General features: G+C 35.0%; 1 protein-coding gene across 1 annotated transcript; it reads right to left on the bottom strand.

Annotated features, from left to right (window-relative positions):
• Positions 1-860: 860 nt before the first annotated feature.
• Positions 861-27,125, bottom strand: LOC139503063 (proprotein convertase subtilisin/kexin type 5-like). Its single transcript, XM_071292740.1, has 3 exons — positions 27,027-27,125; positions 1,932-5,228; positions 861-1,393 (listed from the first exon to the last, which is right to left on the bottom strand). The coding sequence occupies exons 1-3, from the start codon at positions 27,093-27,095 to the stop codon at positions 1,304-1,306; spliced, it is 3,456 nt and encodes a 1,151-aa protein (XP_071148841.1). The 5' UTR covers positions 27,096-27,125; the 3' UTR covers positions 861-1,303.
• Positions 27,126-27,398: the final 273 nt, after the last annotated feature.

Below are 27,398 nucleotides of genomic sequence, written 5' to 3'. Positions count from 1 at the left end.
ATTTTGCGGTTTATACACATACCGCATTGTGATTCTTTGACGAGCTGGTTCTCATTGCAAACTTTAGTGATCCATAGAATTGGTCGCTAGCTTGATTGGGCGTTAGAAAGAATAGGTCGCTAGTTTAGTCCACTGCTCGAAATAAATAAAACGAGAAAAGTTCTTAGAATCTTTTTTTTTTTACATTTTACTCCTAACGTCAACCATGACAGCCCTTTTGTTAAGTTTACGGACGCTATCACAGTGGTTGACCGTTATGGAATTGAAATAACTGATTCACAGATGATATCGGATATGTTCCTAATGTAACTACAATACCCATCCGTTTTACGAATGTGACCTACCGAATTAGACTATTTACCGGATTTGTAATAACATTAGCAACACGAAGGATGCCACATGTGGAACAGGATCTGCTTACCCTTCCGGAGCTCCCAAGATAACCCAAAGTTTTTGGTGTGGTTCGTGTTGTTTATTCTTTAGTTTTGTATGTTGTGTCTTTTGTACTATTATTTGTGTGTTTGTCTCTTTTTTTTAGCATTGGCGTTGTCAGTTTTTTCTATCTATGAGCTTTTATTATTCATACACTTGAAGAAAAAGAAAAACACGGTAATACACATTTTCGATCCCTAAAAAGATTCCCTATATGTCAAGTTATGGCGTTGTCAGTTTATTTTCTATCTATGAGTTTGACTCTCCCTCTGGTATATTTCGTCCCTCTTTTATCGAAATTCCAATGGGCATTCCAACTTTGCACCACTTTATGCAGTCCTGTATTGTTACGGGTTACATTTTGTGATTTAAACAAGCAAAAAGTAAAAACACAAAAATACTGAACTCCAAGGCCCTTCGAAACAACATCTGATACAAACATTTATTAACACATTCAGATATTTGGATGATATATTGGTATTTAATATTGACGATTCAGTATGTTCGCTAAATTGATTTATCTTGCTGAACAGACTAAATAAAGCTAATAGTTAAATTGTTAGTATTAAAAAAGATTTGTAATGTTGATTCATTTGTATGATTTGGAGTTGAGTATGGTGTCCATTTAAACTGAAGTAGTAAACATTTTTGTTAATGGCCCAGCTGAAGCCCGCCAGCGGATGCATGATTTTCGCGCTGTTTTCTGCTCTCTTGTTTGGTATTTGTCTCTTTGAAAAGTGCACATTTCCATTTTCCATTCTCAATTGTGTCTACATGGAAGTGGTAGTCTACTTTTCCTTTATCGCATTTAGTCACTAAACATGGTTTGTTCATTGCAGTAGTTTCCTTTTATAAAAGTATAGGTTTTGAATCACACTCTACACTCAGCTTCTGTGTCTTCTGTTATGGTGGTATCAGTTAACTCTTTCAATGTAAACTCTGTATCGACAGTAGATGAAACCTGAAAATGTACATTTGTAAAAATAAATAAATAAATAAATGTGCACCTATTTTATATAATTTTGGGTACAGTGAGAGAAAAAAAAGCACACATATTTCAATTCATTAGTAATGGCATCCAATTACAATGATTGAAATATCACAAGTCGTAAAAAGCATTTAAATGTTGAATCCCTATATATCTTCTGTAAAGTGGCTATTGATCAGCTGCGATCATGTACACGAAATAAACGGATATGATAATCTATATTTTGGAAGATCTTTATTCCAAGTGTGATGTACAGAAAACAAATTAAATAAACAAACCCCAGTTTTTTGGTGGGATTCCTGTTGCTTGTTCTTTAGTATTCTGTTTTGTGTTCTGTGTACTATTCATTGTCTATTTATCTTTTTCTTTATGTTCGAACCTATGAGTCTGAATGTCTATCTGGTATTTTCGTCCCTCTTTTATTAAGTGTTATAAAGTTGCTGTAAGCTTCTAGCTAGATTGTAAAACAATTATTAACACAGTACAAAATATGTTAAAGACTAAAACAAACCTCGGCTTTACTTCGAAATCTGCAAATAAGCTTTTTACATTCTGTGAAAGATGATCCTCTGTAAAATATAATAACATACAGGATAACAAGAGCTACGACTGTTAATACCACGCCGGAAATTATTATAGTAATATATGTTATTAACGGGTGGCAAGTTTCGCCACTTGTAACAGTCCATTGTGGACACACATTTATACAGCTTTTCTGAAATATAAAATATCCATTGTCGCATTCGAAATTCCAAATGCATTGCGTTCCTTTCGCCACATAGTTGGATGGACACTCTTTATAACATGTAATTTCGGATTTCGAAAATGTAATTTCTTTGTATCTAATCGGTAATGAGGGTGGGCAGGTATCTAAACATTCTTTACCTGCTGTAACTTTGTCACGAGGACATTCTTTCACGCAGTTAGATCCAGCAAGAAAAAAATTCTTCGAACATCTGTTTGTGCATCTTTTTCCAAGTTGTGAATGCTCTATGTATTTATGGAAGAGACATTTTTCTATATGCTTGCATATGTTATCGACTATCAGGCCATTTGAACATATATTTACACAACTATTACTTAAATCGTCAAGAAATAGGTGTGACGGGCATTTGTCATGGCACTTTTTACCCTCAAATGTTGATTCAATAACTGCATCATAACTTTTACAACGTTTGACACATCTTTGATTTTCTATGTATGTTGAACCATTAGGACACATACCTACACAAGACTGGTTATCAAACAAAACTGTATTTTTTGGACATGCACTAACACATGTTTGCGATTGGACATCAGTGATTGGATGGGATTTAGGGCATATCTTAATGCATGAATATAAATGACCTTTCATTCCTCTAGGACACTGATCAAAGCAAGTTTTATCATACATAAACTTTTCGTGGGAACATTCGTTGACACATTCATAAATGCCATAGCCTTTCTTGTTTCTGGTGAAATTCAGTGGATGAGAACCTGGACATAGTGACATACATTTTGAATCAAAACTAAATGTGTTCGACGGACATTTTTCCACACATGACGTATTTAAATAAAATGTATTTCGGGGACACTTTTGTTCACAATACCATTTTGAATCCTTCATGTATGTATATGGTCGAATATTTTTACATTTACTCACACATGAATCATCATCGTGATATCTAGCGGTCTGTGGACAAACAAATACACAATCAGTTTTATTGAAGAGCCATGTATTCGACGGGCAAGTCTCTACACATTTGTACTCATGAGGGTACATTCGGGTATTATAATAGGCATATGGTAGATCTTTTTCACAGGTCTTAACACATGACCATTTGTATTGAAATTTTGCTTCAGATGGACAAACGGATACGCATGTAGTGTTTGAATGAAGTCTGCTACAGCTACCAACACAATGGTATGTATTAGGGCTAGTTAGTTCCTTAAATTGTTTTTCTTTTGGACAAGTCGCCACACATGATCCATTAACTTCGAACTTTGCTTCATTTGGGCATTTCGTAAAGCATGTATAGTTGTACGTTATTGGTGTTGAACAATTGTTTACACATGTAAAAAAGTTGTCTTGTGGCATTTTATACATATGAGAAACAGGGCATCGTTCATGACAGATACCATTAAATTCATTGTTTTTGTCCAAAGGGCATGACAAAACACATTTCGAGTTGTTGTAAAGTAATGTTCCGTCTGGACACGAATCAACACAGTGATACTTATGTTTTTCCTTTATGATATATTTTCTGTCCCAAGCAAAGATGGTCGCCTTTGTCTTTACAAGTTCGTCGTACTCTAATGGGAGATCACTTTCGCATTGGATTACACATGTTGAATTATACTTGAATTTTGCATTTGGTGGACAGGAAGATACACAATTATCTTTGAAATGTAATAGTTTACAGTTTTGTGTGCACCTAGTATTATCCGTCGTAAATTCCTTAAATGGGTATTCATCAGGACATGAATCCACACACGATCCATTGAATTGGTATGTCATCTTCGGACAATTGTTATAGCAGGTGTTTTTATACAGCAATTGTTTTTGTTTACACTTGTCAACACATCTAAATATGTGTTCTGATTCTATAAATGGATTATCAGCTGGACATGCAGCTAAACAAGACCCATCCAATTCAAATTTGGCATTTAACGGGCAAGTCTGCATACAAGTTTTGTTAAACTCTAAATGTTTGCATCTATCAACACAGTTAACGCTGCTATAACTTGGTTCCATAAATGAATGTCCCGAAGGACATGATGTTAAACAAACGTTGTTGAATACATGATTTGCCTCCGCCGGACAATAGAATACGCAAGTCCAATTAAAATGCAGAAGTGTGCACTTATCAACACATTTAACACCTCTGTATGTTCGTTCAATAAACGGGTGCTCATTTGGGCAAGTTTTTAAACATGATATATTAAATTCATATTTAGCTATTGGTGGGCATCTATCTCTGCATAAGTTGTCAAAGGCAACATACCTGGGATCGTTACTACGCTTTGTATTGTCAATTGTGTTACAAACGTTAACACATGAGAACTCCGCCCGATCGGAATTTTTTTCATCAGTTTTAACGAAAGATTTTGGATACAAGTATTTATGGGTTAAAGGACATTCGGTAAGACATGTATTATTAAACAAGTGTTTTCCTTTAGGACAGAAATTAACACATCTGTCATAATCAACTACTGTGTCAATAGGGCACTGTTCTTCACATGTATATATTTCATTATATTTAGAATTTTTCAAAAAAAGAAAAGATGCTTCGTCTGGACAACTACTGCAGCATGTTTTGTTAAATAAAAGAGGTTTTGAAGATGGACAATTCAGATTGCAACTTTTATTCTTTGATATTTCTTCAGTATATTCTGGACAGTATCTTACGCAACGCAAGAACAATTCTGTTTGCAAAATGTAAGGGTGTGTTGTTGGACATGAAGTTGAACATACTTTTCTACCATTTGAACAAATTCCTTCACAATCATAAAATGTTACAAATGGCACATCAGTTGGACATTCCATTAAACATGTTTGATTATACTCAACTGTAAACTCGGGACATGTTTTAAGACAATCCATTCTGTAGCAAAGAGGATACTCGTCATTACAAGGTGTTGTATGGCAGGATATCTCGTTTTTATAATAGCAAAAATTAGCTAAATCTGTTTTGATTATCTTAGAAAAAATTGGGCAAGTTGATACGCACTTCTGATCATAGACGAATGTTCCTTGCGGACACAATTTTGTACATTTGTTTATTCCAGGAAAATATAATTCTGTCGGTACACAAACCATGGAAAATACCTACAAATAAGAAAGGAAAGTTTAAAATATGCATGATTATCTCATTGTAAACTTACATAGAGGTATATATATTTTGTACTGTTACCTCTGTGTGTGCGTGTTTGTACTATTTACTGGACTGTTGAAAATGGTATGGAATAAGTCCATTATCAACTCTGACACCGATTAGTAAGACGTAAGTCGCCAACTCGAAAAGGCCAACAGTTTATCACGAAGAAATTCAAGAATGTAAACATGCGCCGAAGTTACATTTGGACCTGAACCGACGGAACAATTAAACATAGAGACTTTCATTAGAAAGCTACATTGTACACAAACCAACAACGTCAATACCACCTTGAACGCTGTTTGAAATACAGCCAGTTTACACCTTGCTAGTATTTTCCCGGCTTACCAACTTTGATGACATGGTTGAGTTCTTCCATATATGGAGAACACGTCTACACAATGAACCACAAGTTTCAAACTCAGAACAGCCAAATTTACCACTAGTTAATGAGTACATCATTCACGAAAACTTGTTATCAATATAAGAGTATCGAATGTAGATAGCCATAGTGGTTCACACCGATTGAGGCAGATGTAATACCTGCATTGAATCTGTGATAAAAATGCACCAACAACAACAAAAAATAAACTTTATTTATCCAAAATTCCGAACAAATACTTTATAATTTCCCTTTGGAGCTACAACCCATTTTATTTGAGGTGCAACATTAATTTGGGTTGTTTCAATCGCTAAAGCCTCGGTCACACCTTACCGGATAGCTCGAACGGACGCCTAACGGATAACTTTTTTTCAATCCGTTCATGTCCGTTAGACGTCCGTCAATATCCGTTGAATGTCCGTTAAGCGTACGTTTTATCCGTCGACGTCCGTTCTGTCCGGTGGAAAATTTTGAGCATGTTCAAAACTTTGAACGGACGTCCAACGGATAAAATGTCCGTTGAACGTCCGTTAGGCGTCCGTTTTGTACAGTACTCGTCCGTTTCGTTTCCGTTTTGTATCCGTTAAGTGTCCGTTATACATCCGTTGGACGTCTGGAAGATTAATTCACCAACGTACTTCTACCGGACGTTTAACGGATAAAACGGATGTTGAACGGATGAAAAACGGACTTCTACGGATAACGGATAAAACGGATGATGAACGGATCTGAAACGGATAAACACCAATTGAAAATTTCGCGTCAGACATGCCAATTATTGGTATGTCAGATTTCTTAAGGTTCATGAATTCTTATTATTCATAATCGATCTTAGAGTATAGGCACGTCTTCACATTCAAGCAGTTCTTATTCAGGCCAGACACTGCCCTTTGGCGGAATTTTGAAGAACAAACCAAAACCAGTTACACAGAAACATTTTGAATATTTATGCGATTGACAGTTATTATTATTGTCGCTTTTGATATTTCCGTATATCTTGTTCATCCGTTTTATGCGGTACTCGTCCGTTGGATGTACGTTCGACATCCGTTCTGTCCGGTACGTGTCCGTTTCTCGTACGTTGCATATCCGGTGTTTGTCCGTTATGCATCCGTTACACGTCCGTTTTATTCGGTCAGTACATCAACATACTCCCAACGGATAACAATTTTGTAAACGGACAACTTTTATTTTAATCCGTTCGGCGTCCGTTCGTGCTATCCGGTAAGGTGTGACCGAGGCTTAAGCAGGAAACCAATTAAAAGTTTGAATAATTTTATAAGTTAGGTAGAAGAAAAAAATGTATACATATGTAAATCTAAATAATACCATGATTTAATCGATTTTAACAAAACATATATCCCATGATGTATTTCAGGATATCATTATCTTTGAATTGGATTTCAAATAATTTGGGACAGTGCTAGCGCTACAGCAGGTATAACAATAAATTGTGTCGGTTAATCTTTGGGATGTTCTTTCACCATGTGTTTGCCATTATATCAGTGGAATTACACTTTCATCAGGCTTGTGGACTAGCATATAACTGACAATTAATTGTAAAATTTACATTGAAAACATATTTTTAAACTGGTTTCACAATGTTTGATATGCACTGTCCTTACTTTTGATTCGTTCCCTACTTAACTATAATAGTTAACACCACCAAAACAAAATTGGTACCGTAACAAATAATGATTAAACGATTCAGCTAAGAATCAAGTTTACCGAAGATCTTACCTTAACATAGACACTCAAGTTATCTATTGTAATATTATAAAGGAAGTTCTATTCAGAGACAAATCGAGTTCACACCCCCACCCCAACAAAAAATTTAAAAAATGGTTATCCTCATATTTCTCATAAGTCATCTAATAAAAATATATAACTTTTTTTTTTGATTTATTTTGATAAGATTGAACATAAGTTTAAATTGATTGGTTGTTGGTTGCTTATTTTTAACTTCCAGTCACAATGTTTCTTGCATGTTTTGGAAAACACGAGTTTCAAAGTCCGTTATACAACATGGAAATAAGGAGATGTAGTAGTAGTTGAGGCAACTATTAACCCAAATTCAAATGAAGGGAATGTAAGCAATTATAGGAAACCTTACAGCCTTCAACAACGACAAAGACCTATACCATATAGTCGGTTATAAAAAGCCCCGACATGAGAAATGTGAAACAATAGACCCCTTGCGAGTTTGTCCGTCACCGGAAAAAAACTCGTCAATTATGCGCACCTTTATGACGACATTTGCCTGATAGAAGGGATCGCCTGTATCCCTGCACTATAAACGTTCATCATGTGTCTTAGTGATCGTCATTGTGCAGGATAAACTAGAAATAATATTTGTTCTGTAGGCACTTAATCACAATTCCCTAATAACAGCAGTGCTGAAAGACAATAATGAAAATTATTTTTTTCGAAATGTAGCTTTTATTGTTTTTTAACCACATGCTCAACATTGGATAGGTGTGACGACGCCCCATAACGCACGAATGATGTTCACTAAAACCAAAGTTTTTGACGGAAATGCATCGAACTCGACAGTTGTATATTTAAACAAAAAAAGGCCTAATAATACATCACAAAATAGTTTCCAAAAAAATATGTGTGTGAGCGTTCAACATTCTCATAATTTGGACAGTGGTGGAACAGTACAACGTACAAAAAAAAACCTGTAAGACAGTTGTATAAAGATTAAAGTCATAAGAAACCTCAAATAAATAAAAATAATGCAATTTTATTATTATGGATAGTCTTCATTATAAAACCTATGTACATATACTTTTTTCTGAAGAAAATTCTTTAATTTATTCATATTTAGAAGAAGATTACTTTATTTTCATTGCTTCCTTCCAGGAAGCAATTCCCCCGACATATTTTCCGTATGCAAAGTGACCTCAGTGTGACCCATCTCGTAAAAATCCGGTGATCACAATACGCATGGATGTCATTAAAATAAACTATTATCTGAATTTACATGTTAAACACGTGCGCAATTTCCATGCTTTTTTGTTGATTTTTTGTCAATTGTTGACAAACAGGTGACAACTTCGGCTTCAAAACACGAACTTTAATTACCTGCCATATTTTCACAACAACACTGACCGATTGAAAAACAAATTGACGATTATACGAAATTTACACGAAAAAAATTAAAAATTCGTGCACAGAAGACTAAGTTAATGATGTTTGTATGCATTGGTTCAAGAATTGGAAGAACATTATTTTTCACCGGTCACTCGTTTGTTATGACTTTAAAACAAAAGATTGGTACGACAATAGGCACACACCACTGAAATAAAAGTATTTGCAATTAATTAAAGTTTGTTCATAAGTTAATTACAAGTATCACTGAAATAAATCGTCATGTGTTCTCTTGATAACTTAGTAAAACTTTTAAGAAATTTTGGTTCTCAATGCTCGTCAGCTTCGTACTTGTTTTTGGCCTTTTCACCTTTTTTGGTTTCGAGCGTCACTGATGAGTCTTTTGTAGACAAAACGTACGTCTGGCATAAATACAAAAGTTAATCCTGGTATCTATGATGAGTTTATTTAAAACCACTGGGTTGATGCCGCTGCTGGTGGTGTTTTAATTACCCGAGAGTATAACCAGCCTTGAAATCAGTACTTCTGTGCAGACATGAATTATCATTGATATGGTCATATTTGTAAATTAAATGCTAAGACAACTTCTAAATTTTTAAAATACTAAGCCTTTTCTATCTCAGTTATAGATTACCTTAGCTGTATTTGGTAAATCTTTAAGAAACTTTGGTTCTCAATGCTCGTCAGCTTCGTACTTTATTTTGGCCTTTTCACTTTTTTTGGTTTCGAGCGTCACTGATGAGTCTTTTGTAGGCGAAACGTGCGTCTCGCGTAAATGCAAAAGTTAATCCTTGTATCTATGATACGTTTATCTCTAAGAATAGAATATCAATCAGAACACAATAACGGGTTTGGTCATAAACGGTCTTGTATACCTTGTGGTGGTTCGAAGATTTTGACCATACAAAGTTTGCAATTGATAAAAGAGTTCGTACAAACAGATTTTCCTCACAGACCACCAGGAAAATAATGATTATACTGTTTGTAGTGTCTGTCGTTAATAGAAGATGTTGTTGTATGTTGTGTTGACTATTGTATTATTTATGTGTGTGTTTCTCTGTTATGAGTGTTCTTGCATGTGTTTGTTTTGTATTTCTGTCACTTAGTGTTGTCATTTTAGCGATATTTTATAACATTGTTCTGTCTAATTATTCTTCTTGCATATATGTTACAATGCTATATTTATTAAGCAATACATGTGTCTCAACATTAACTGATCTTAAAACACGTGTTGTGGACTTCGTCATGATCATGATCAGTGATAAAAGATTAAACCCCTACTATCCTTGAAGCATCCTTTATTTAATATATCACATATTCATAAATGAATAAACTAATATAATGTACTTCAATTCCCAACCATGTATGTACACCTACATAATTAATAAATATACAAACTTCTTCGCCTGTTAACTTGCCTCTATCGTGTGATCCTTGATCATTAGGCCATGACCAGGTCAACTAGCATATATACAGAGTCAAAGCGGTTCACGAATGTAATTTTTTCCGGAAATTAATTTCTGTAGTAATCTGAATACATAATATTGTTACATATAAATCTAACCATTTATTATTATTATTAATTTACTGAACAATCTCTGTTCAGTAAAACTAACACTACAGGGGTGCCCTGTCAAATGCTGTAGACATGGTATTCATTATAACAGCAATAGTGCAATAAATAAGATTTGAGATGTTGACATGAATATCAATAATGCGGTCATTTTTATAAATTTCCTGTTCACAAAACTTTGAATTTTTCGAAAAATTAAGGATTTTCTTATTCCAGGCATAGATTACCTTAGCCGTATTTGGCACAACTTTTTGGAATTTTGGATCCTCAATGCTCTTCAACTTGTATTTGTTTGGCTTTTTAATATTTAGATATGAGCGTCACTGATGAGTCTTATGTAGACGTAACGCGCGTCTGGCGTACTAAATTATAATCCTGGTACCTTTGATAACTATTTAAACCACTGGGTCGATGCCACTGCTGGTGGACGTTTCGTCCCCGAGGTTATCACCAGCCCAGTAGTCAACATTTCGGTGTTGACATGAATATCAATAATGTGGTCATTTTTATAAATTTCCTGTTTACAAAACTTTGAATTTTTCGAAAAACTAAGGATTTTTTTATTCCAGGCAAATATTACCTTAGCCGTATTTGGCACAACTTTTTGGAATTTTGGATCCTCAATGCTCTTCAACTTTGTATTTGTTTAATTTTAAATATTTCGATATGAGCGTCACTGATGAATCTTATGTGATGAAACGCGCGTCTGGCGTACTAAATTATAAATCTGGTACCTTTGATAACTATCCTATAGGGGAAGGATTGGCTAGCCATAAAACCAGGTTTAACCCATTATTTTTTCTTAAAATGTCCTCTATCAAGTCAGGAATATGACAGTTATTATCATATAGTTCGTTTATATGTATTTTAACGTTTGTTTTTGTTGACCTTGAGTGTTCCTATTGTTTCTTTGTATTTCTCCTATAGTTGAAGTGTTTCCCTCAGTTCCGATTTGTAACCCGGATAGGTTTATTTAAATTTTATTTACAAATATATAAAAATTCTTAAATATGATTTTTTTTATGTTCAATCATTAATGAATGTGAAATAGTGCAATAGTTATTCGCTTTTAGCATTATGGTTTAATTGTGTCAAATTAAGCTAAGAAACCTTGATAATGATCACTTGAAGGGAATAATTTGACCTCATTTAATACGTATTCACGTGAAGTTCCGTTATAACCTTAGCTAGAGATGGATAACGCATGAATTGTGCGTTGTCGGTTTTCCAAAGGAAAAGAATGTCAAGAATTGCACGATTTCGTTTTCATTTCTAGCTATATTTATGTATATATATATATCGGTCATATGACTATCGAACAACTCGATAGTTAATTAGATGGCATCCAGACTAAAATACAAACAAAATACTCTACATTTTAACGAACCCATGCCCTGTACATAACTTATTTTAGACTTTTTTATAATTTGGATAAATGTTTTACATGGTTATAAATCAAATATCAGAATTTGAGTCAAATCGAAAAACATAAATTTGACAGCTAGAACCTCTTTAAGAACTCTGCTATATCTTTCATATACAAAAATAATCCAGTTTGATTACTTTAAAAATGTTTTGAAAGATAAGATGTTCATTTCGAAAATATACCTGACAAGCATTGACATGTACAGTTCACTGATTTCTCTCAAATATTTTCTTTGTTTTCACACTAAATAACATCAATGCTAAAACGGAGCACACTATTACAGTCATGTCTACCTACTGAATTGACGTTACTGAATTCTCAAATAAATCATCATTAACTTCCTTTTATGCGATCCAACATAAAAAGATCTGCTATATTCGACGGCAAATGGAACTTTTGTTCCATTGCTTCTATAACAGGATATAGCCAGAGGAGGTCCAGATTTATTTCTTTGGACTATCTAGCAGAGGACTTTTGGAGACATATATACAGAATGTTGCGGGGTAAAACATGTTAGCGTAAGCATATAATTAAAGGCAACAGTAGTATACCGCTGTTCAAACTCATAAATCCATGGACAAAAAAACAAAATCGGGGTGACAAACTAAAACTGACGGAAACGCATAAATATAAGAGGAGAACAACGACACAACACTACAATGTAACTAACACACACAGAAACGGACCAAGCATCAGTCAAAATCCCACGAGAATAACTAATATAACATCAAAACCAAATACATGAATTTGGGATAGACAAGTACCGTGACACGTCTTATCGCAATGTCAATTTACACTAAAAAATAAGAGAAAACAAACGACGCAACGTTAAATTGTAACACACACAGAAACGAACTTAATATAACAATGGTATATAAAAAATAGTAATATAAAAAATATGAAATCTCGTTGTAAGTCTTTGCCACTTTTACATTTAGGTTATGAAAATTTATTTTGCTTTTTCACTCAGTACAACTTCTTTATAAAAACAACGATCAAAAGTGACTTTAAACCGTAGCACCTGAAAAGTCTGCTTTGGAAAATGTCATGAAGTGCTCTCCTGTATTTCTAGTATTACCTACGGCAGATACATAAAATTGTGAATGGAAAAGCTGAATGTGTCATAGATACAACAACATGATCAAAGAGGAAAGAACAGCCGAATGGGTCTTCAAAAAGCGAGAAAATCCTGCACGCACAGTCGGATTTCCGCTTTCTTGATCAGTGAAAATGGACGTCATTCTAAACTCCAAGACATGTAAATGAACTAAAATGAAAAATTTCAAAAGTAGAATTGATAATGGAAATGGGGAATGTTTCAAACCCGAAGGCCACCAATGGGTCTTCAATGCAGCGAAAAAATGCCACACCCGGAGATTTGCTTTAGCTGGCCCCTTAACAAAAATGTATACTAGTTCAGTGATAATGGACGTCATACTAAACTCCGTAATAAATAAAATAAAATAAAAGACTAAACGACTAACAAGACTAACAAAGGGTAAAGGTTCTTTTAAGGGTTTCATTTGAACTTTTTGTGGTGTTTGTGATAAGAAAACTCGCTACTCAGTTACCAAATAACAAACTTTTCGTTACACTAGTTTATATTGATAGGGGATTAATAAAGAAACAAAAAAAAGCAACAAAAAAAATATAGGTCAATGTGCTCGTTTCCGAGATATTAGCGGGAAAATGTTCTCTCTTTGTTTTTCATAGCTTTATCAATGACAAGTTTAAGGGCATACGATACAGTTACAGGGAAGGTAATGACGTTGCTAACGTAAAATGTTATTTTCGCGACGTCAAACTATGACATATCGGGAAAAGATGCATTTTTCGACTGATTTTTATCATTCAAACTGATTTAATTTGAAAACGAGTGCATGGACCCCTATTTTTTAAAACAGCAATTTCTTTCATTTTACAAGGAGATTATGTGACCCAAAATTTATAAATCTGTAAATAGCGCAATTTTTTTAATTTTGATAAACATGCAGCAAAAAATTACGTTTTTTCGTCTATTCATGAACATTTGATAAATATAGAGTTATTTCGGAATAAAAATTGCATAATTTTTAATGATACTTATAAAATACAGAAATTACCGATTATTTAACAAAAACCAATTTGTGTTTATCTTTTAAGACAAAAAAGTTATGTCTTTCTTTCGAAAAAGAAAATACGGACACAAATCTGAATTTTGAGCAAATATACAAAATTTCGACCTCATTTTACTCAAAAAGTAGCATATGAAGGTATATTTTTTATTACATATATGATTTAATCAGGTAAAAAATAGCCTATATGCCAATTTTCATCAACTTGTGAATACAGGTTCAAAACTGTATCTTATGCCCTTAAGTTCTCTAAAACCATTCAAAAATAACAAAGATTTTTTAAGTCTTTTACAGATGGCTTAAACATTTAAAGAATTAGAAAAGAAAAATGGGGGTCAATTGAAAAATTTTTCTGGTCATTAAAATGGATGAAACCAGAGGATTCTGAAAATCTGACAAAAATTCCAATAGTCATTCTACTTTCTCAGGTGTCATTTGAATTTTCCACTTTATTCTTTTAGCAGTTTGTTATAGCTGCTCCTGTCGGACAGTTAGGTCATTTAACGGATTTGCTGCCGACTTTAGAATGATATATATCTAGTGTTTCTGCTTGTGACCTGGATTAAGGAAATATCGTAATGGCGTCTGTCTGCTCCAATAACGCTTATATAAACTTTGTCAAGTTGACGCTGCTGCTGTCACTACTCTAGTATTTGATGTTGGTGTTTGAAAATTGACTGAAGTTGTGTTTTGGTTGTTGGCTGCTCTTGCCATTTTCATTTTAACGACAAGATTTCATAAGCTTATAATTACCCCTCTTCATGAGGTATCTTAGTTATGAATTGCTCGCTATATTGTTATGTGATAATACAAACGTCACCAAGTTCGTCACTTTTTGTGACGTTGATCCATTCATGTGACGCGCGATTTATATTAAGTGTGTGGTGTCATAGTGTGCTGTCGTAATTTCATGGCAGTTGTTCATTGTTATTCTGCGTTTAAAGTACTATCATATTATTAATTTTTATCGCACCACTGGTAAAATATCCCGTTGTTATTGGTTTAGCGCCGTCACGTGGTGACCCCCTATAGATCCGTAGGGGGTTAGTAAATTTGTTGTATTGATAAAGTTGGTATTTGGTCATAACGGAAACCGGAAAAACAGATCAGCTGACAGCGGAAACCTGACGATTTGAATCAGTTACTTGCAAACAACCTCTGTGTCTAGACGTATACTTAGAACTAGAGACTTGATTGATAACCTAGTTGGTTGGATCTCCCGACTGAAAGATAACTCAAATATTCACACATATTCATTCATTCACCATTCGCCCGTTTACAAAATTGGTAGTGCAGGTGTGTGCGTGTATCCATACCCGTTAATGTTGTGACCAAACATTGCAATTTGTCACTATTTTTAGTAAATAAAAATTTTCTTTCTAGTGAAAAGTATTTGTAATCGTGTTGCGTTCATTTGTATATGTGCCGTTTTACACTTATTTTGACCGCATATGAACACTTGTTGACGGATGCTCTGACAAAAAGATACGTATAGTTTGACGTATTTTTTTTTGAACATATAGAAAATATGTTGTTGACGGATGCTCTGATTTCCAAATATTATTTTTCGTGATTTCTGTTTGTCTTGCGTGATTTTCAGTTTTCTTTGATTACCATGGCTATAAATATCAACACTGCAACATTTGATGATTTATTATTACTCGAGAACATTGGAAAGTCGAGGGCAAACGCAATCTTACAGGAAAGAAGTAAAAAGAAAATATTATCAATACAAGATTTAAAATTGAAACCTGATATACATGAAAATGTATGGGACAACCTTGTTGATACAGGGAAAATTAATTTTGAACCGGAAGAAGGCTCAAATTTAACCATGGAATGCAAGAATATGTCAGGAGTTAACAAGAAGATCTCCGAGATAAAGATAAACAACTACAAAGTTTTAATGCTGCAATTTAAGAACAAGGGCAAGGATTCGAAACGCAAATGACAAATATAAAGGCACAGCATCAGAAGAACATTGCAGAAATACATGCATAATTTGAAGAAAAGCTAGTTAATATGCAGAATCAATTCAAAGACAACACGGAGAAAGAAAAGCTATTTAGAGAAGAAAGGGAGCATCACTGGAATAAAAGAGAAAAGGAATTGGTTCAAAGCATGAATTAGAATTAAAAATTAATCAGATGGCACCTTCAGGGATATATGGCAAAGACTAAACATTATCTGAAATTTCAGTACCTAGTAAGACAGCATTGCTTAAGCATCAGACAATTCCTATAAAAGAAGAGATTAAAGAGAATAAACTACCAACTATCACTAAGAACCAGACAACTGAAGATAGATATGTTAAAAGTTCGATAAAACGACCGTTAACACCAAAAATGTCCACTTTTGATGGCAAAGTAGATTGGCGCCCATATTTCGCACGGTTTTGTCATATTGCGAAACGCTGTAAATGGCCAAAACAGCATAAGTTAGATAATCTAATTGTCTGCCTTCGTGATAAAGCACTCAAATTCTACAGTTCAAGACCAGTAAATATAAAGGATAACTTTCAAGTACTATGTAAGAAGATGAATGACAGATTTGGAAGGAAGGACTTACCGCACATCTTGAGGCGTCAATTGCAAGAAGCTAAACAAGGATCAGACGAGTCACAGGAATTAGCCACAGATGGATACCCTGAATCTCCAGATTATTTCATTCAGATTTTAGCTGTAGCCAAGTTCTTTAGATGAAGCCACTCAGTATATGAAAAGTGCAATTACAAACCAGAGGTTAATAATGGGAAGCAGAAAAACAACTGATATAAAGAGAGTAACATTTGAGGATCCTGCAGAAATAAAAGATTCAGAGGCTTTTGTTAGGGCTTTATATAGGGAGAATTCACAGTCAGAGTCATCCAAAATGGATATCAGAGTTAAGAAAAATGAAGACGACATACAAGAAATGAAGAAGTCATTGTCACAGATACTAAACATCTTAAAAGGAAATGACGAAAGATCTAGATCTCCTATAGCTTTCAGAAAAAGCTCACCTGCACCTAGTCCAGATGGTAAAAGATTAGAGAATAGTACCTGTTTTGCATGTGGGAATCTTGGACATTTTGCTGCATCCTGTCCGAAAAGAAATTTTGACAGAAGTAGGTCACCATCACCCAGAGTAAGAAACACGGATGGTCATTTAAACTACAACGGTTTGAAAATATAGGCCAATTTTCAACCTAATATTATTTAGAGAAAAGGCCGCCTGAACCTGACGTTAAAAGGAAGATAAAGATACACGCAAGATTTCTGAAGTCACTTTATATGAGAAAAACAGCTCTAGTATTCTTCAGAAAAAATATTTAATTTTACCAATTAAGATAGGCAGTTAATGCAGTTATTGACACAGCAGCTCAAGTCTCAGTTTTGAATAGGACAGTTTTCTATAAAATGAATCCGAAACCAAGATTAACAGATGATGTTAATTTGAAAGGAATAACAAAAGACAGTCACATGCTGGCTGGGGTAGCGAATAATATCCCTATAAAGATTGGAAAGACATTGTCTAATTGGAACATGGTTATTCCTTCTGCTGTTGTCTGCTCTGTGGTCGGGTTGTTGTCTCTTTGGCACATTCCCCATTTCCATTCTCAATTGTATTATTGCTGATATTCCAGATACAGTACTTCTTGGAATGGACTTCCTTGAACATAACAGATTAGTAATTGACTTGCAGAAAATTCAATACAGCTTGACAATGAATTTTTACCCATGACATTGATTAAAGACGAAGAAAACACAGAACTCAAGATATACAGAATATAAAGCTGACGCAGAAGGCCATTGTTCCTCCCTTTTCTATGAGATGTGTACCAGTTGGAAGTGATTCAGAACCTGAATCAGATTTAGTTATTCATCCTCAGAAAGATTTAAAAGGATAACTAGCACCACATATTGTATGTAATAAAACTTCTCCTATAGCGTTACTGAGGAATCTTACAGAAAGTCCAATTATGCTTAGAAATATCACACTTTTGGCACAGGAGTAGAAGTAGAAGAGATCCTTGACGCATCACTTGAAGTTGATAGTATCAAAGTTAACAGATTAAAAACAGAAGACAAACAAAGTATCCAGGAGGAAGCAATTGAAGACTTAAATTAACCATTTCACAATTAAAGACCCGATAGCAAACATATCAGATTGTTTAGATACGTTGAAAGGGAGTTCTTTAGTGAGTTCACTGGACATGGCTGCAGGATATTGGCAGCTGGAGATAGCAGAGAAAGACATATACAAGAGAGCATTTATCACCAAATATGGTCTATTTGAACACGTAATACTGAGTTTTGATCTATGTAACAGTCCAGCCATTTTCAGCCGAGTTATTCAACTTGTTTTACAAGATCTCACATGGGTTGAGAGTCTCGCTTACTTGGACGACGTTATCATCTTAGGAAATGGTTTCGAGAATCATCTAGAAAATATCAAGAAAGGACTAAGAAGAATCCAGCAATACTACATGAAGCTTAAACCACAGAAATGCCATGTTTTTCAAACAGAATTAAAATTCCTGATAAACTTAGTCAGTGCAGATGGTGTCTCTGTGAATCCAGAAAATATTCAAGCTGTTTCAAGTTGTCCCATCCCAAAGAACAAAAAAGAGGTTGAGTCATTTATTGGATTTGCAAATTACCACAGAGACCACATAAAACAATTTGCAGAGATGGCAGTTCCTTTACACATGCTTACTGGATCGAAAGCAGAATTTCATTGGAATTCAGAACAACAGACTGCATTTGAAGACCTTGAGCTAGCATTAATTCAAGCAGCTACATTGAGTTATCCAAATCCAGATGATTTATTTATGTTGGATTTATGTGGACGCTTCTAATGTTTGTATTGGCGCAGAATTAACACAAATACAAGATGGACAGGAAAAGATCATTAGTTATGCTAGCAAAGGTTTGACTCCGGCTCAGAGAACATACTGTACCACAAGAAAGGAATTGTTAGCAATAGTGACATTTACAAGACAATTTAGGCACTATCTTCTTGGTGGATCTTTTATACTAAGGACAGATCACAGTAGTCTTACATGGTTACTTGATTTCAAAAATATAGAGGGACAGTTGGCTCGATGGATCGAAGAGTTATCTCAATATAACATCATTTTAAAACATAGACCAGGAAAAGAAAATATAAATGCAGACGCCCTATCAAGAAAACCTGATGAAACAGAGAACTGCTTCAACTACAATGCTAATATAGTTATTGATTCCTTACCTTGTGGTGGATGCAAATTTTGTCGTCGTGCTCAAGAACAAGGGAAAACTTTTGAAGATGATATAGATTATGTGACACCATTGGCTGTACGTAGAGTTAATACAGTACCAGACTCACCGGTATGGATAGGACAAATACCAAGAGAAGAAATAAAATAATGCCAGTTACAGGATCCAGATACGTCATTACTGCTGACATGGTTACAAGAAATTTACTCGCCTTCAAGAAATGAATTAAAATTGTGTAGTCCAGCTGTTAAATTTTTTTGACAATGTCAGTTCCAACTAAGAATACAAGATGGTATTTTATACTACTGGTGGGAGGATCCAATATTACCAAAATTGTTATTAGTTGGCTACAAGACATTAGAATCAACACTGAAAGAGAGAAAAAAAAAACATCAGGCTATTATACCTTTTAACATTAATATGTGCCACAAGATAAATATATGTTAATACTTGTAAATTCACATAAGTAAAAAATTATAAAAAAAATTGTTATTAGTGGCTACAAAAGCACTACATAGAGAATTTCTAGGACATCTTGGACAGGATAAAACTCTGGCAAGACTTAAAAAACAAGTAGTTTGGCATCATATGAGAGAGGATTGTTTGTTGTTCATCTAGTCTTGCAAGATTTGCAGTATGAATAAAAAACCAAATATCAGACCAAAAAGCTGAACTCGGGCAGTATTTATCAGGAGTACCTATGGGTTGAGTTCATATGGATTTACTCGGACCACTTCCTGTAACCAAACAGGAAAACAAATATGTACTCATGATTGTTGATCAATTTACCAAGTTGTTAGAATGCTTTCCAATTGCTGGTCAAACTGCAGAAATCGTTACCAAAGCAGCAGTTGATGGTTTTATCTCCAGAGTTGGTTGTCCGTTGGAAGTCCATACCGACCAAGGCAAGAATGTGGATGGTAATTTAATGTGGAACCTTTGTGAGCTATTAGAAATTTCTAAGACAAGAACCACAGCCTACCACCCAGCTTCTAATGGACAGGTAGAAAGGTATAATCGTACAGTTCTACAAATAATTAGATGTTTTTTTAAATAAGAAACAATATAATGTTTCCTTAAACTGTTAACTATGCTCAGGTGGATCTTTAGCAGTATATCTTGATGTTCCTAACATTAAATCTATCGGGTGGAAAACTTCACGTCCTAGCATCATAACGTTTGGTGTGGATCCTGTTTGTCTGTTCTCTGTAGCACGGATGGCTCCTACTATTTATTGCAGGTGCACATCCCATTCACAAACCCAGATCCGGTGTCGGATTTTCTGACATCGGCACCTAATATAAATTTGACACATAATTTACAGGATATCACTCTGAAGTCGGATACTCTGGTCCCAGAACAGGAACATAGACCCGTTATCCAGAATATAGACGAATTATTAGACCACTCTTCTGACCTGGATCAGACATTTATATATGATGTCAAAGAAAATAACACAGAAACATCTACTGCTAGTAGGGGGAGACGGAGACGTCAGTTACCAGCATATCTTGCAGATTACGTGCAAGATTGGGAGTTAGAATAGACCATTCGCTGAAGTATATTGGTAATGTATATATGTATAATACTTGGTTCATGGTTTTTAATATTATTTGTATTCACTGAATTTTGGTATTCACTGAATTTTTGCAGTATGGATGAAGACACAGACTTAGATTATGAAGACTACATCTCAGACAAAGATGAAACAGAAGCACAGAAGACTCGAGCAAAACATATTAATGGGGCAACTTTAGTGAAGAAACGAGGTCGTAGCTGTCCGTTGTGTAAAGGTATATTCACACAACCTAGAAGGCATCCTCTTCGTTCACATTTACCATGGTATTTAGCTCCAAGTACAACATGCTGGAGTTGCAAAATTCAATTTGGACAAGCAAGGTTTGTACAAATACACATGAAAGAAGTTCACTCCTCAGATGATGTTGGCTGTAAGTACACAGAAGAACAGTATGAACAGAAGTGGGTTGAGTTGGTAAATGGCTACTTAAAGCAAATATCAAGTGCATTTGGATTCAAAGAAGTTACACAAGTCTGTGATTATGTTAACCAAAACAGAAAATATAGAGATTCATGTCACCAATCCACCTTTCTTGATGAAGACGTTTCTTCCATTCTATCATTTAACCGTATAAACCATTTAGAATCGGATATAGCATACATGAAACCATACCCAGCCGTCTCTCTATCTTCTCTTCTCCATTGGAAAGTACTTTCATTACTCACTTTGGATTCTGGTTACCTTGATATATCTACAAAACAACGTCTACAACTATACATACCTCCAGTTAAAATCAACTATATGGATTCACATTTCCATTTGGAAAAATCAAGGAGGAGAGTCGGATCTTCTGACTTTCCGCAATTTAACACTGATAAAGACCAGATAAAAAACTGTCTTCAATTTGAAATTTCAAACTACTGTTTCCCTAAGAAATGGCCAAGCAGTTCTGAACACGAAAAAAATCAGAGAAGATAAAAGGGTAAGATTGACATTTGGCTTACATCCTAGACGAGTCAACCATGAAAGCCCAAGAACTCTGCAGATATGGCTAGAGGACTTAGAGGGATTGTTGGACTCCAAGAAAGTAGTTGCGGTAGGATAATTCGGGTTAGATATAACTGACAGACCATCGTCAAAAGATTTTGAAAAACAAAAAGATATCCTGAGAAAGCAGGCAAGAATTGCAAAACAGAAAAGATTACCTGTGGTCATACATTGTCGGGATAACTATGACACATCCAACGAATGCCTCAGATGTCTCACAGCAAACTTACCTGCAGACCCTCATATCCACAGACACTGCTTCAATGAATCGTATGCGGAATATATCAAATGGAAAATTGCATTTCCAGAGGTAAAATTCGGAATATCCCCTTTCCTACTCAATGAGATAAAATACCCTCAATTTAGGGAAATAGTATGCAAGATGGAACTAGGGGATCTGCTATTGGAAAGAATGACTATTAGCGGGAGGTTTGGCGAGCCTTTAAACCCAGTTCGACTGACAATATTTTTTTTAAATGTCCATTTTACAAATCAGGAATGTGGCAGATGTTATCTACAGTTCGTTTATATGTATTTAGGCGTTTGCATTTTTTGTAGTTCAGTGTTTCAGTTGTTAGATATAGGAAGATGTGGTGTGAGTGCCAATGAGACAACTCTCCATACAAATAACAATTTAAAAAGTAAACCATTATAGGTTAAAGTACGCCCTTTAACACGGAGACTTGGCTCACACCGAACAATTCCATTGTTTTCCTCTTATAATGCAGGTGTTTCACTCGGTTTTAGTTTGTTACTAGGATTTGATTTTGCTTAATCGAATTATGAATATTGAACAGCTATATACTACCGGTGTATTTATAGAGAGAAAAAAAACATCTTAATTAAAAATGAAACGATCGAATTTTGAAATATGAGAAGACAGCTCATTTTATATGATTGCGTACTACTGTTTTGCTATACAAGAGGGCGGTATACATTTTATCTACATTGAGCAGAACGAAAACTATCGAAAGCTGTTTGTGTAGTGCTACATAAATGAAGCTCTATTTCATTGGCTATTGATTGATATAAGAAACGTTCAAATTTGATTTAAAAATATGTAAAACTGTTCTGGAACTATATTTAGTCTTGAAATAATTTGCCTCTAAGAACATGATACCAATTTACATACAAGATAAAGAAAAGTGATACATTTAGACACTGTTTAATAACAAATGGAGATAGCCAGGGATTCAGTGCAAAATCTGATAAACGCCAATACATGACATTACAGGAACCTGAAGATTACGAACCAATAGAATACATTAATACACTACACTGGTTTTCCAAATATATAGTAAAAATATATATATAAAAGTGTGTCTTGGGGTGACGTACGAGGTCACTCCAAATTGATGATTTCAAAATCCCAATTTACAACACATTAAGTAGGAAGACAACTTTTATATTATTCTTCTATTGATGCTTTTACTCAGAGGCGTATTTAGGGGGGGGGCGCCCCTCCCCCCCTTTTTCGGAAAAAAATTGGTTGTTTATATAGGGAATCACTGAAGCATGACTGGAGCGGCCCACCTCTTAGGCAACCAGTAGGCCCCCTCTTATAAAAATGTATGGATCCTCCACTGTTACAGAACATTGCTACTAAAGAACTTAAATCAACATTTGTGAAATATGTCTCTATGTTATATATATTTGCGAAATTTTTCGAAAAACTAAGGATTCTCTTACCCCAGGCAGAGATTATCTTAGCCGTATTTGACACAACGTTTTGGAATTTTGAATCCTCAATGCTCTTCAACTTTTTACTTGTTTGGCTTTATAAATATTTTGATATGAGCGTCACTGATGACAAATGAGTCTTATGTAGACGTAACGCGCGTCTGCGCCCTTAATTATAATCCTGGTACCTTTATAACTATTTACACTATTGGGTCGATGCCACAGCTGGAGGACGTTTCGTCCCCGAGGGTATCAGCAGCCCAGTAGTCAACGCTTCGTTGTTGACATAAATATCAATAACGTGGTCATTTTTTTTTTAATTTCCGGTTTAAAAAACTTTGAATTTTTCGAAAAAAACTAAGGATATTCTTATCCCAGGCATAGATTACGTTAGCCGTATTAGGCACAATTTTTTGAAATTTTGAATCCTCAATGCTCTTCATCTTTGTACTTGTTTGGTTGGCTTTATAAATATTTTGATATGAGCGTCACTGATGCGTCTTGTATAGATGAAACGCGCGTCTGGCGTACTAAATTATAATCCTGGTACCTTTGATAATTATGATTTGATTCTAGTCGATATATTGATTTGCATTTTAATGGTCTGGAAGTTTTGAAGAGCCTCTTGAACATAGACAAATAGTCTCCCAGGAAAAGTTTCGGAAATGTATGGTTGAGTTATGGAGACCTTAACAAATTCAATCAGAAAAACTGAAAAACTGTTTCACGCTCCCCTGTATGGTTGAACTGAAATATTTACTGAAGGAAGTTATTTTGAAAAGGCATAATGATATTGATCTAGGAGTCCACACGTCAAATGTCAAGGTAACTAAAACTAGAGAAAAAATGAAACATAGTTTCCGAATGATAGGTTGAGTTGCATGAAACTTTATATACAGATGTAAAATATATATAATAGGTCATTGTTACTTAATGCAGGGTTCACACATTGCCGATTATTGCTCCCGTTTGAGATCAGACAGCGATAAGACACGAAAAGTGAAAAAGTCGGATTACTATCCTCAATTATCTGGAATGCCCTATTATTGTCTGAACGCCGTCGTTTAAGTTCTTAACAGATTCCTATGGGTCGGGAATGGTCCAGATAGTTCGGCGAAGCACCCCGCCAGGTGCGTCCTGTAACATTCGGGGAAACTCAGCCGATTTTGTCTAGTCGGATAACAAGCGTGACTGTGTCGTGACAGATTCTGATGTATCGGATCAAAATCCTAACAATGTTCTGTGTATTCCGGACGGTGTCCTGTGGAACGGGAATGATCTGGGGGAAAACTTTCATTGCTGTTTTTCTGCCGATTGAGTCCAGATTGCATCCAGATCTGGTCGATTGCGAACTGTTTTTGCCGAAACCGTTCTGGAACAGCCCCGTTATTAATACGAAATTCGTCAAAGATATTCACGTCAGAGTGCCGACAATTACAGAATACAATACGACTAAGACCCGATAAACCCGTTTACAATACGATAGAGCGGACCGTGATAGGATTATTTTCCGACAGTACATGATCGTCCCGAGTATGCCGACAGTTTTCGAACGGATAACTTCCGTCAGCGTCGGTTCACTGTCTGGTCACTGTCTGATCTCTGTCGGATTAAATTCGGTAGAATCGGGACGCAGTCGTGACAGACTCGGTCGAATTTTACTGTCCGAAAGATACAAATTTGATTAGAAGCGGATTGAGAACGGGATTATCGGGACAAATTCGCTTGAAAACGGTTGAAGATCGACGCTTCCTGAACAATCTATTTGTTGTCGTGATTAAATTATTTTTTTTACAAATTTTAATTAAAGTTTGAATTTCCATCCACGATTCGCAGGATCTTTATCAGACTTTTGACAACTTTTAATCGGGAATGGTCCTGTCATGGACGGCAGTAAAAATCTTGAATGTGTGACCCCAGCCTGTTAAAATTCGACGAGTCTGTCACGACTGCGTTCCGATTCTACCGAATGTAATCCGACAGAGATCAGACAGTGACCAGACAGTGAACCGACGCTGACGGAAGTTATCCGTTCGAAAATTGTCGGCATGATCAGGTACTGTCGGAACGTAATCCTATTACGGTCCGCTCTATCGCATTGCAAACGGCTTTGTCTGGTCTCAGTCGTATTGTATTCTGCAATTGTCGGGACTCTGACGAATTTCGTATTAAAAACGGGACTGTTCCGGCAGAATCTCTCACGACATAGGCACGCTTGTAATCCGACAAGACAAAATCAGCCGAATCTCCCCGAATGTTACGGGACGCACCTAATTGTCGGGGGGCTTTGCCGAACCATTCGGACCATTCCCGACCCGTAGGAATATGTTATGAACTTAAACGACTGCGTTCAGACAATGATAGGACATTCCAGATAATTGAGGATAGTAATCCGACTTTTTAATTTTTCTTGTCGTATCGCTGTCTGATCTCAAACGGGAGCAATACTTGGCATTGTGTGAACCCCGCATAAAGTCGGAAAGCATTTCGAGTATATTAATAACTCTTTTCCTTTCTATAATAAATTTACTACTTAGAAAACGTCGAAAACTGCATACATAATATTTCATCCAGCTATAACTGTATTACAGATTACCGATTAACAGTGACATATGTATATTTTATATAATAAATCTAAGAGTATTAAATCGATTTCATATTGTTCATCCCGTGTGTACAAATGTTAAACGTGTAAATCAAAAAAAATTGTTTGCATTTAGATTAAAGAAATAAGAAGATTTATTCCTATGAAGAATAAATCCGGTTATCGCAGGAAAGTAGGCCTAAGTTTTGGGAGTTGTCGACCTGCTTTTTGCACGTTGAGGAATTAATGTATTATAAGTGACGTTGATTATCTTAATGTGATTATTGTGACTTCGTTGTTTCTTTCACACGCTGCAGCAGAGAGAAGACGTCAAAATTGGGTTCCGTATGAATTAATATAGAATTAAACGCCTTTTTTAAAGGAATTTATTGGTGTATAAACTCAATCAAAAGTCCCAAGGACTTTTTAATTCGTTTGTGAGTGACTTGGTACAGTTTATACACCAATAAATTCCTTTAAAAAGGTGTTTACTCCATATGTTTTTTTCAAATTGGATATAAGGAATTTATTTTTCCACACTCGTAACCTCTATCACACGTGAATTGTATATTTATGTCATGGAATAGTCCTGGCGCATGAATATATTTGTTGGTTAATGCAAAAATATGCACGGTATGCCTACTCCATGAAATTTGCAATCTGATTAAAAATAAAGTGAAAATAAGTTTAATTATACATAGTAGGGACTTGCCAATTATGTTTCTCGGATGTACAATTTTGTACTTTTGCCAAATAAAATATTTCTTTTTTTATATGTGTATGTCATTTGACCCCACTTTGTCTCAGATAACGATATCATCTAAGTTTTTATCATAATTTTCTTTGTCTGGCTACCAATGCGTGCTCAATATGTGTATTTGCAACCGCTCTAGCCCTGTCTGGGTTTTTTTTATTCGTCAAACGAACAAAAAAAAGCCAGCAATCAATTAATCAATCGTTATTAGTCGAATGATATCGAAAGTGAAACCCCTAAAATTTTGTTAATTTTAGAGAGAAGTGTTTTATTCATACCTAACAGTTAAAACTATAATGTAAACGAAAATGTTACCTACCTTGACAATAACATTTACGCACAAAAGTGGATAAAACAGTACTGTTTTTCGCATTTTCAAATACGTCATTAGTTACTATCAAACTATTTTTAAAAAGACAAATATGTCATGCCTATTATTAAATACGCATTGTATTTATATATTCAAAATCAATACACCAGATAGGCTGAAGGTAAGAAAGCTTAATGCAAAGTAAGCTGGAGATAGTCAGAAACAATTATCCTGTGATTTTTTTTTTCAATCGTATTGAGATCGATTGTTTTTAATTGAACTTGAAAATACTAAGACTTTTAATATTGAGGAGCAAGAAAATAAATAATGCATTTCTAATGTCAGGCTTCAAATCCGACAATGTACATTGTACAAAACATA

Source organism: Mytilus edulis, chromosome 1 (genome assembly GCF_963676685.1).
Source record: "Mytilus edulis chromosome 1, xbMytEdul2.2, whole genome shotgun sequence".
NCBI classification, from domain to species: domain Eukaryota; kingdom Metazoa; phylum Mollusca; class Bivalvia; order Mytilida; family Mytilidae; genus Mytilus; species Mytilus edulis.
Note: the sequence above shows the minus strand (reverse complement) of the source record. Positions and strands in the feature narration are given on the sequence as shown.